This window comes from Microcaecilia unicolor, chromosome 12, assembly GCF_901765095.1.
Source record: "Microcaecilia unicolor chromosome 12, aMicUni1.1, whole genome shotgun sequence".
NCBI lineage: Eukaryota > Metazoa > Chordata > Amphibia > Gymnophiona > Siphonopidae > Microcaecilia > Microcaecilia unicolor.
The window spans coordinates 23123358-23135844 of NC_044042.1; the positions used below are offsets into that span (position 1 = coordinate 23123358).

The following is a 12487-nucleotide window of genomic DNA, read 5'->3' on the forward strand; positions in this document are numbered from 1 at the left end:
CAACAGTTTAAACTTTGGGCAATTATATATTGAAAAAATAAAGGAAATATTTTGTAAGAAGGGAACTTAAAATGGTCTAAGTCATCAGTCTGCCTAATTAAAACATTGGTCAAACAACCAGGTCTTAAAGCCAGTCCTGAATTTCGTATATGAGACCTCTTGTCTTAGTTCTGCTGGAAAGGAATTCCACAAGGAAGGTGCAACACAGATTAATGCTGTGTGATGTGAGCTCTCTTGTCACCTATCTTTGGGGGCCACCCTATACAGAATTCCCCCTTCAGTGCAAAAGACTGCATAGCAGCTCTCCTTGCTGCTGGACTTCTGTTTGCATCTTAGTGTTAGTGAGTTGTTTAGTTATTTAAAACGTGTTAAGTTAATAGGGATACTAGACTGATATAAGGGGCTTTAAGATTATATGCTATATTTTATGCTTTTATTTACTGTTTGCTTTGCAGCAAAGTATAAATAAATTGTTTAGAGCAAATCACTTAATGATAAAAATATTATATTCCCTTTTCCCTCTTATTTGCTATATAATTGACTATAAATTAAGTGGTAGTTGGGGAGGGTGGGTGGGAAAGAAGACTGAGCTAGGCCCTTCACAACTGTCTACTGATTATCTTTTAATGCTATAGGCTCTATCATTTAGCATTGAAACTACTGAGGAAAAGATTTTAGACTGTTTTAAACAAGGTTAATAAATAAGGTTTGCTTTTTTTGTGAAATTCAAACTGTTTTTATCAATACAAATTCTCTTCTATCCCAAGCTTTAAGTCACCAAAGCACAGAGCAAACTAATGTTCATTTACCAAGAAAGATTTGCTGTTCTCTCAGTACTCCACAGAAAAGAAAGATACCCTACTGCAGTATTAGCATTTCAAGTGTAAAGTAGGGGGGGAAACCCAACTGTTTTGCCTTTTTTTCCTTCCTCAGGCATGCATAGATGAGAACCTGGATGTGGTGAAGTTCCTGGTACAGTGCGGTGCCGATGTGAACCAGCAAGATAATGAGGGCTGGACACCCCTTCATGCCGTGGCCTCCTGTGGCTATCTGAACATAGCAGAGTGAGTGTGTAAGCTTTGCTGGCAGAGTGGGGTGCCAAGTAAACTTGCCGAAGTTTTGAAAAGGGATGGTACAGTGGTGTGCAAAATTCCGGAATAGGTTGTTTGTAATGTGGAATTTCTGTATGTTGGCATTCACTTAATTTCCATTTCTAAAATGTGTGCTTTAGTGTTATGCTTTGTAACTTCCTGTACAATGATTCTGTAATGTTGTTACATATGTGAAATAACATAAAAGACAGGTATATTGCAATTTCAGTGTGGCTCGGCTGCTATTTGGATGATGTATCCGTGACTTTATATGATTAAAGTAAAGGTATTTAATTTTATTTTTTTAAATATGGCAAGAAAAGAGCCATATGGTCTGTTACTTATGGTTACTATTTGGTAGGTCAGCCTTTACTTTTGCAGACATCCTTGCACCATCCTGGCATTGAATGGATCAACTTTGTAAGATGGTGGCTGGTGACCACTTGATTCTAGGCTGCAATGAGTGCCCCAGTCAGCTTTCTTTGATGCAGGATGTTATCTGGATATTTCTATTGCTATTTCATGCCACGTTCTTGATTGGATTCAAGTCTGGTAACTGGGTTGGCCATCGAGGGTAGAGCCAAAAAAACCCCAAACAATGTTAGGAATTACTAGAAATGCAATAAAGAATAAATCAAAGAATATCATACTTCTGTATCGCTCCATGGTGAGGCCTCACCTTAAGTACTGTGTGCAGTTCTAGTCCGCACATCTCAAAAAGATATAGGGGAACTGGAATAAGTGCAGAAAAGGGTGACAAAAATGATTTGATTAAGGGGATGGAACGACTTCCATATGAGTAAAGGCTTAACAGGTTAGTGCTTTTCAGTTGAGGGGAGATATGATTGAGGTCTATAAAATCTTGAATGGAGTGGAACAGGTAAATATGAATCGATTACTCTTTCAAAAAGTACAAAGACCAGGGGGCGCTCCATTAAGTTATATAGGGGCACATGTAAAACAATTATTTCACTTGCCGTGTAATTAAGCTCTGGAACTCTTTGCCAGAGGAAGTGGTAAAAGCAGTTAATGTAGCTGTGTTTATAAAAGGGTTTGTACAAATTCCTGGAGGAAAAGTGTATAAACCGTTATTAAGGTAGACCTGGGAAAGCCGCTGCTTATACTTGGGATTAAATACAATGGAATCTTGCCACTTTTTGGGACTCTGCCGAGTACTTGTAATCTGGATTGGCACTGTTGGAATCAGGATATTGGGTTAGATGGACACTTGGTCTGACCCATTGGGGCAACTGTTTTATGTTCTTATGTTTTAACTGCTTTTGCTTGATGGCATGGGGCATTGTCATCAGAGAAACGTTTTCCAAGTGATACATACTCCAGGAGAGTATGTATCACTTGGAAAAAGTTTCTCTGATGGAATCATGCACTTCTGCAGTATCTCTATGTATTCTTTGGCATTTACCATGCCATTGACAAGACATCCCAACACCACTTGCTATTGTGCAAACCCAAGCCATGATCTTCAATGGATTCAAATACTCTGGCTTGCATTCTTCACCTGTAAATCACCTTACATACGTGTGAGCCAGGAGAGACTACAAGCTGGATGTTCGCAGAGTTCTGCTTTGGTACTTGCAAGAGATGAACACCTTTTTGTATCTCTGATCATTTGTTTGTTCTATTCCATGGCCCCCAAAGGACCAGGTGGCATTAAAGGCTTCCATTGTATGCTGGATAAAGGTGGCCATCAAGGTTGACTATATTTGCAAGAACAGACAGGTCCCTTCTGGCCTGTAAGCACACGACCCATGCTCAAATGACATCTTGGGTGGAGTCTTGAGTAGTTTTGCTGGAGAATATCTGTAGCGCAGCGACCTGGTGGTTGTTCTATTCATTTGTAAAGCATTACAGACTGGATATGCTGGCCAGAGGCCAATCGGACTTTGGCAGAACTGTCATTCAGGTTGTGTTGCCTTCCCCTGCCAGTGAGGTTTTGCTCAAGTACATGCCAGTTGTACAGGATTGTGCTGTCGGATGCTAAGGACAGTGAAATTTAGTCATATTTGTCATTTTCTTTTCCTTTAGTCCTACTGCACCATTTGGTGACCCTCATTCAGGGGACATGTTGAGTTCTCTGCTTCTCTCTCTAAAAATGTTATTGTTCTTGGAATTTAATTTTGACTGCAGTAGTTTGATGGGGCGTTGATGTGGTATTTGGGACTGTCTGCTGCTTTAGCAGAGGTATACTAGAGTTTTTTTTTCCACAGAACACCAGACCATATACAGATAATCACTGTGAAAAGTCAGTTTCTCTGCTACTTCATCTTCTGGTAGGAAGGGGATACAACCTAATCATGCAAGATGGTACAGCAGGACTAAAGGAAAGGAAATTAACAGGTATGACCAAATTTCACCTTTTTAGGCACCAGTTCCAGACTTCTGTTTAGTTTTGGCACTTTTCACTTCTATAAAAGTTTAGTTGTCTGAAATTTTTTTAAGAGTCTTCCCTGGATGCCCCTTTATTTTGGTCATATCATTTTAAATGTGCCAGCTGGATATGATTATGTTGTAACTTACAACTCTCGGTGACATGTTGATTCTTGGAGTACTTCAAGCCCCAATGGTTTAAATTGACACCAAGTTCTTTAAACTTGTTCTGTGGATGTCTCACTTACTTAGGTACTTAATTAGTCATGGAGCAAATGTGGCTTCTGTGAACAGCGAAGGGGAAGTCCCATTAGACCTGGCAGAGGAGGCGTCCATGAAAGATATGCTTCAGGAGCAAATAAAGAAACAAGGTAAGCGTCCTGTATGGTGATGTTTGCTGATTTAGGGAGCACTACTGTGCGTTCTCAGGCATGATGAAAGATCTTATAGTATGTTAAAGTTTTCAATCTCATGCTAGTTGTAGTGTGAAGATCTCAAAAGCTAAATAATAGTCCTTCTGTTTCCCTAGCCCCACCTCATTCCCATATGGGATGAGTAAACTTATGCAACCATTCTTTGTGTCTGACCCTTTACCAGATTATCATTTTGGTTTGCTTCTAAATTTTCTCCAATTTCTACTTCCTTCCCTCCGGCTCCACTGTTCTGCACAAGTGGGTGTTATCCCTTCCTACCAGCAGATAGAGGTAGAGAAAAAATCCTGAATTTTACCAGTGATTGCACCAGTATTAGCTGATCGTGCTCCCTGCAAATATTCAGTATTTTTATGTCGGCAGATTGTAGGTCTTCATGTCCTCCATGAAGTTTGCAAATTGGGTCTAATCAATGTTGAATAGTGAAGGGGTGGGGGGAGTCAAGATGGCTGATGTGCGGCTGGTTCCCTAAGCTCTGTTGTGACCACCTGTGGATTTAGTTTGGCCACAGGGAAATAGTAAAAATAGAGCTTACCTTCTACACCAGTGGTAAACCTGAGTAGATTGTTTTGTACAGCGTGGGACCCAGCCTTAAGATCTGGGCAGTGAATGGAACCCAGTTCACGAAGGGTTGCCTCCATGCTCTAATCTCTGTTTGAGCTCTGGCAGGTGAACTCCTCTGGAACAACTGTTTCAGAGGCAGCTTGTGATTTAGATGCAGCTTCTCCAATAATTAGCAGTGATGATTCTGGTGATAGCTTTGGATTGTGGAGCAGGAAAGGGTTCCTCTGTGATTTTAGAGGGAGTAGCAACAGCCTTTTGCATTCCAGGCAGTTGGGGAGATGTTGAAGCAGGAACTTGGTTAACTTCAGGAGATTGAGGTAGGGATAGATTCAGAGAGCCCTAGAGAGGAAGAACTTGAGCTGTTGCTAGGGTTGCCTCAGTCCCTCTATCTCCTCCTGTGCTCTTTCAGTTGCAACTTAAACCAAACCTGTGGGAATGTTTCTTTGGGAGAAATTTGATTAGTGGTATCCTGAATGTTGTGTTTCCCAGTTATGCTTATTCTCCTCAGTAATTCTGTCAAATTAACAGAGCATGAAAGAGGAAGAGGGTCCATCAGTGTGAATGTTCTGTGGCTATGCTGTAGAACTGTGGTGCCTCACTGATTAATGGCAGTCAGTATGTGGAGAAAATTGGAGAACCTAGAGAACCGATATAAGAGGAGGAAATTTGCAGTTTATTAATTTTCCCCAGATGAGTGTGATAAAGCCACTGGATATTTTGAAGAAATGCTTTTCTGAAATATTCAGAAGGGGCTTCCACCTAATAACTCAACTTTTTACCTTCCAGCCTTGCGGAGACAGGAAGGTGGAAGTGGAGTGAGAGGGAATTCCCTAGGACTGGATACTTTGAATTCTTTTGCATTATTGGACTCTTCACTGGATGCTCAGGTGCCTAGAGCTATGTTTTTAGTGACTTTTTGTGTTGGAGACTGATAAGGATTGGGCACTTTGGGTATGTTTTCGCCATAAAGATGTTACTTTTTTTGGCCAGAAAGTTAGTTTATGCTGATTTCAGTAAGTGGACTCAGGAGACATGGAAAGCTTTTCTAGCTTTTTGTCAATGACTGATCTGGATGCAGAATCGTTTTTTTTTTTTTTTTTTTTTTTAATGTTTCCATATCATCATGCTGATCAATCCATAGACTGGTGGGTTGTGTCCATCTACCAGCAGGTGGAGATAGAGAGCAATCCTTTTGCCTCCCTATATGTGGTCATGTGCTGCCGGAAACTCCTCAGTATGTTCTCTATCTCAGCAGGTGGTGGTCACACACAGCAGCAGCTCTGGCTAGGCCTCCAAGCCTAATTTTTAGGTTTTGTTGAGTACCTGGGGTTGAGGGCTCTTCTTGAGCAAGTGCAAACCTGGTGGCGCCATGTCCCTCCTTTTCTCCCCCCTCCCGCTGGCTCCGTTAAAAACAAAAAAAAAAATTTTGGACGTCCTTAAGGGCGTTTATTTCGACGTTTATTTAAACGTTTATTGCAGCTACTCACTGGGACACCAGTTCGTTACAGCTCGGAGCGAGAAGCAGGTAAAATTTGGTGGGGTGGGTTAGGTTTTTTTTTAAATTGATCTGAGCAGCTCTGGAAGTTTATTGATCAGAAATTGGTCAACAGATGTACTTACACTCCCCCCCACCCCCCATCACCACCAGCGGTTAAAAGCTAGCTGATTTTGTGGTTTGCTGTCAGTTCGTCTCTTTCTTATTTTACTTTGGTTGAGTTCAAATAACTTGTGGATTACATAATTTTATAATTGTTTTTTTAGTTTGTGTGATTGAGTCAGTTTCATATATGGAATATGTATTCTGAAACTTTATTGAAAATTCTTGTCAATAACAAATAAAAAAATGAATTGTATGGGAGAATGGGATTTGGATTTATCTCATTCCTTTCTTAGTGCAGGGCAAGTTAAATTTAGGGATAGTAGGTATTTTCCGTTCCCCAGAGGGATTATCTGAGATGACAAGAGGTTAAGTGGCTTGTCCAAGATCACAAGGAGCTGCATTGGGATTTGAACTCTGGCTTCCTTGCATTTCAGCCCACTGTTTTAACCATTAGGCTACATCTCTCTGTCTTGGTTTGCCAATTCTTCACTTTATTGGTGAGTTACATAGAGGCATATTTTCAAAGCACTTAGCCTTCCAAAGTTCCATAGGTTTCTATGGAACTTTGGAAGGCTAAGTGCTTTGAAAATATGCTTGATAGTAACATAGTAGATGACGGCAGAAAAAGACCTGCACGGTCCATCCAGCCTGCCCAACAAGATAAACTCATATGTGCTACTTTTTGTGTATACCCTACCTTGATTTGTACCTGTCCTCTTCAAGGCACAGACCGTGTAAGTCTGCCCCGCCTCCCACCACCGGCTCTGGCACAGACCGTATAAGTCTGCCAAGCACTATCCCTGCCTTCAAACCACCAGTCCGCCTCCCACCACCGGCTCTGGCACAGACCGTATAAGTCTGCCCAGCACTATCCCCGCCTCCCAACCACCAGCCGTGTCTCCCACCATAAATTGTAAATGCAACTGAGTTATATTCACTCTAGTCCTACTTAAATGCCAAGATTCTTTTTCTTTGGTATTATTGCCTAATTGTTTTTCATTTTTCATGCGTTTGTTTTTCTTTCCTGAGTGTAGTACCTTACATTTATTTTCTTCACTTCTACTTCTGTTTGTTTCTTACCATTGCTTCAGTTTGCATTGGGGCTCAAGCTTGACATCCAGTGTCTGCTGTTGCGATGGGGCTTGCAGTTTTATAGAGGAACTTCTTCAAAAGATAGCTCCAAAGTGGTATCTTCTCTAAGTTGAGGATGTCTATAAGAAGGTTTCATGGTACATAGTGATGTATTATCTTTACAGACTTTGCTAAAAATTTTTGACAAGACTTTGATAAATTACATACATGTCATAAACCAAGGTTCCATGGTTCAAAATCCTTGTATCATTACTTGGCCACCATGCAGCTGTGATTTCCTAGTTTTTCTTTCGCCAATTAGAAGTAATATAAGCTGTAGAATGACTTCTAAACAGATAAAGGTGCAGGGGCAGAGTACCATTATTGTTTTCAACCCAAGGGTGACTGTGCTTGGCCTTTGAAATGATTGGGGATGCAGTTTGCTCAAAAAGTGTTAGTTCCTTTTCTTCTTCCCTTCAGATCTTTAGTATTTCCACAGTAAATTTGTATACACATTTCAGCTGTTTTTGAGCATGTGATTGCATTGCTTTGGAAATGAGACACATTGAGTTCTGCTTAGCTGTTGCATAGCTTACTAATGATGGTACTTGGGGATGAACTCTCTTGGAAAATGTCCAGCACTACCCAATATTTGTATTTAAGAGAAAAATGTAAAACCTGCTTAATAAATGTAGCTGTTCCATACATTATATTGGGGGTGGAGTGGGGGAGGGGGAAGCCTCCTAATAATAGAATTGCTTATAATTTCTTCTCTAAATCAACATTTCTGTTAACTTTGTTTAGATAATGTGGTTATACACTAAGACATCTCTGTAGAAATACAACAAATGCAGCTTAAGTTCAGGATCAACTGCATTAGGAAGCATTCTAGAGCTCAAGGAGCTCATTTTAGAGGCATGCATGGCTTTTACATGTGTTAATGCACAGTTTCCAAAGTGTTTGGGCTGCCTAGAAAAGTTTGCATCTATTTCTGATTTTGCAGGGCAATGTATACATAAAAGTGATAAATGCATTGAAACATTTTTTAAGAACCCCCCCACCCCCCCAAAAAAACCCCCAAAACATATATGCTGACAATTTACACTTGCTCAAAGACAGTTGTAAGCATCAGCCAACTGCTTGTTTGGACATGGGGCTTGCACAAGTAATTGTCATGACACATTTGTTGACCTCTGTGGTGCTGAAATCCTTCTCTAAAATTAAAAAACATTTTTTCCACTTGGCTCCTTAATTGCCTGTTGTGGCTGTCCAGGTTTGTAAAATACAGCAGTTAACATATGTACATGCCAGCACTTATATATATATAAGATTGTAAAATAAGCATGTTCAAAACACTGGGTGATTCCAGGTTGTTTTTTTTGTTTTGTTTTTAATGTGCATGATTTGGAGGCTTTGGTTGATCTCGTTGGTGATTTCGTTTAGATCCTGTTTGAACGGGATGTAAATCGTGACATCATCTGCATATATGTAGGGGTTGAGGTTTTGATTGGCTAGAAGTTTGGCTAAAGGTATCATCATTAGGTTGAAGAGAGTTGGTGAGGGGGAAGATCCTTGTGGAGCTCCACATTCTGGTATCCATGGGGGTGACATATCCACGTTCGTTGTTACTTGGTATGATCTTGTAGTCAGGACTTTTTTGAGCCATTTGAGAACTGTGCCTCCTACTCCGAAGTATTCTAGTATATGTAATAGTATTCCATGATTAACCACATCGAAGGCGCTGGACATGTCAAATTGTAGGAGGAGTATGTTGTTACCAGTTGCAATTGATTGTTTGAATGAGTTCATTGCAGACACTAGTACCGTTTCGGTGCTGTGATTTGACCGGAATCCTGATTGAACTCATGCAAAATTGAGTGTTTATTTAGGTATTCAGTAAGTTGTTTCGTCACTATGCCCTCCATGAGTTTGGTTATGAGCGGAATAGATGCTACTGGGCGATAATTAGTTATGTCCATTGTGCTTTTTTTAGCATCTTTTGGCAGGGGAGTGAGTAGGATGTTTCCTTTATCCAAGGGAAAGAGACCATTTTGAAGTCTGTGGTTTACATGGTTTGTGAGGTCTTTTTTGAATTGTTTGGGGGTGGATCTTAGGCTAGTAGGGCAAATGTCTAATTTTGGCGTATTTTCCGAGCCATTGTGAGATTTCATCTGACGATATCGAGTCGAAATTGGTCCATGATCAGTCAGCTGGGCATTCCACAGGTTTTGGGTCTAGACATTCAAGGATGCTTGTGTACTCAGTGATGTTGGTAGTTATCATGAGTCGGAGCTTTATTATTTTTTCATTGAAGTAGTTCGCAAGATTGGTTGCGGTTGGGGTATCTATATTATTAGAGGTAATTGGTGTAGTATTTAGGAGTTTGTTTACACGTGAGAAGAGTTTGTGTGTATCCTTGTAATTTGATCCTATTATGGTTTTGTAATACGTTTGTTTAGTTTGTCTGATAGTGTATTTCTATTTTCTTTGTAGCTGTTTCCAGTCTTTGAGTGTGTGTTCATCTTTTTTTCTTGCTCCATGCTCTTTTTCTAATCTTCTGACCTGTGTTTTTAGTTCTTTCATTTCTTCATTAAACAAGGTAATGAGTTTTTTCTATGTGAGGTTCTGGTTTGAAGTGGTGCTATGTTGTCTAGTACTGTTCTGCATCTGTTGTCCCATTCTTGGAGAAATTGGGGCGAGTCTGTAGGTGTTGTCCATTCATTGGAATAGAATTGTTGCCAGAATGTTAGTGGGTCTATTTTGCCTCTCGTAGTATAGGGTTTTTTTTTCTTGTTTTTGTTGTGCCTTTTTTGTTCTCCAGCGGAGGGAAATGTTTGCTTTGTAGTTGTCGGACCATGGCGTGGCTGTCCATTTTGTATCTGTAAGGTTCTGATGAGAATTTGTAGGTGATCATGTCTAGTGTGTGTCCTTTGTTATGGGTGGGTTGCATGTTTGGCCAGTGGAGTTCCCATAGCTGAAGGAAGTCCTTGCATTCCCTTACATTGCTTGAGTTATTATCTTCAAGGTGATGTCTCCTGCTATGAGAAGGTCCTTGCTGGAAACGCAAGTATTTGATATGAAATCCATAACGTGCGTTTGTGAGTCTTGCCAGTTGCCTGGGGGTCTGTAAAATAGGATTAGGTTTAGGTGCTCTTTACAGCCAGCGTATAGTGCATTGCAGTAGTCTAGGTGACTCAGGTTATTAGGACATATGTCTAGTTTACAGTGAGATTTGGCGTATCTTTCGAGCATTTGGGAGATATTGAGGCATATTTTCAAAGCACTTTGGGAGGCTAAGTTCCATAGGTTTCTATGGAACTTTGGGAGGCTAAGTGCTTTGAAAATGAGCTTGACTGTCATCCAAGAGTGTGTCGAAGTTAGTCCATGTTCGGTCCGCGGGATATTCCCCAGGGGTTGGGTCTAGACATTCAAGGAGTTTTATGTAGTCGGTTGTGTTGGCAGGTATCGCGAGTCGTAGCTTTGTAATTTTCTCTTTGAAGTATTTCGCAAGACTGTCTGCTGATGGGGTATGTGTGCTGTTAGATGTAACCGGTGTAGTGTTTAGTAATTTGTTGACAAGTTGGAAAAGTTTGTGTGTATCCTTGTAGTCTGGTCCAATTTTAGTTTTGTAATATGACCTTTTAATTTGTCTAATGGTGTTTTTGTGTTTTCCAAGCATTGAGTGTGATGTCATCTTTCTTTTTATTCCATGCTCGTTCTAGCCTACAAACTTGTGTTTTTAATTCTTTCAGTTCTTCATTAAACCATGGTATTGAGTTCTTTCTGTGTGAGGTTCTGGATTGAAGTGGTGCTATGTTGTCTAGTATATTTCTGCATCTGTTGTCCCATTCTTGAAGAAATTGTTGTGAGTCTGTTATTGCTGTCCATTCGTTGTTATAGAATTGTTGCCAGAAAGTTAACAGATCTATTTAGCCTCTCATGGTATAGGTTACTCGTTCTTGTTTGTGATGTAAATCTTTTATTCGCCATTGTAGGGAGAGGTTTGCTTTGTAATGATCGGACCAAGGTATAGCTGTCCATTTTGTATCTGTTAGTACAAAATTTAGTTCTGATGAGAATTTGTATGTAATGATGTCTAGTGTGTGTCCTTTGGTATGAGTGGGTTGCATGTTTGGCCAGTGTAGGTCCCATAGTTGAAGAAATCCTTGCATTCCTGCACATTTATTAAGTTAGTTTCTTCTAGGTGTAAGTTGATATCCCCTATTATAAGAAGGTTGTATAAGAAGGTTGTTGGTAGAGACACATGTGTTCGATATAAAATCCATAAAGTGAGTTTGGCCATCCTGCCAGTTACCTGGTGCCCTATAGAATAGGACTACATTTAGGTGGTCATGTAGGGTTGAACCATTGATTCTAACTGAGGCAATTTCAAGTTGGGGAAGAATGGATTCGGACATGGTTGTGACGGTGAATTGGGATCTATAGATTATAGCTATGCCTCCTCCTCTTTTTCCATTCCTTGTCCAGTGAGTAATTCTGTAATCTGGTGGGCATAGATCTAAAATTATGGGGTCTTTATCATGAATCCATGTTTCACTTATGAATAGAAAATCAAGCTTGTCTTCTGTTATCCAGTCTGTAATTGTCATTGTTTTGTTAACTACAGATCTGGCGTTTATATATCCCAGCTGTATTGGTTGATAGAATTCGGTTGGGGATGAAGATGTATTGATTTTTATTAGTTGTCTATCCTCATGGTGACTGGGTTTGTTGTGTCCTTTCTTTCCTTTTTGTTGGTTGTGCCTATGAGTATTAGATTTTCCATTTAATTGGTATTTATTCTTTTGGACAGGTTCATTGTTTTTGGGTTGTCTGTAGGGTTTGTGATCTGTGGGTAGGTTATTGTCTGTGAGAGGGGTTGTCAGTGCGTGGCAGATTAGAGGAAGAAAGTAGATTGCTAGGAGTAATTTGTTAATATATTGATGTTGGTTTGTATATTGCTGTTGGGGCTGATGGAAGTCCGTGTTCAGTGTAAAGCAGTAGTGGCTGGTTAAAAAGTTACAGTCAGTAGTGCAATTAGTGTACTGCAGTATGGTGCAGTAGAGTTAGTTGAAGGTCAACGTCAGTGATTTACAGTCAGTAGTACGATTCAGTATAGTGCAGTAGGAGTAGTTAGAGGTCAGAGTCATTAGTATGGGAACAATACTAATTCAGTATAATGTTTCAAGGTGCAGAGAAGGTATTAGAGGTCTGGGTCAGCATTCAGAGCTACATTTCAGTATATTTCTATGAGATATAGAGAAAATATTTAGAGGTCTAAGGTCAGCAAAACAAGTCATTCATTCAGTTCAGTAAATAGTTTACAGCTATGTGATACAGAG

General features: G+C 40.1%; 1 protein-coding gene across 8 annotated transcripts in view; it reads left to right on the forward strand.

The window, feature by feature from the left end:
• PPP1R12B (protein phosphatase 1 regulatory subunit 12B) overlaps positions 1 to 12487 on the forward strand; it is a 219397-nt gene that overhangs the window by 19727 nt on the left and 187183 nt on the right. For 7 of the 8 annotated variants that reach the window (XM_030220573.1, XM_030220570.1, XM_030220572.1 and 4 more), the window contains exons 2-3: positions 934 to 1064; positions 3732 to 3850. In XM_030220573.1, coding sequence (XP_030076433.1) covers positions 934 to 1064; positions 3732 to 3850 — 250 coding nt within the window. Of the gene's footprint in view, positions 1 to 933; positions 1065 to 3319; positions 3450 to 3731; positions 3851 to 12487 lie in introns of those variants that run through there. The other variant, XM_030220578.1, reaches the window with a different exon arrangement.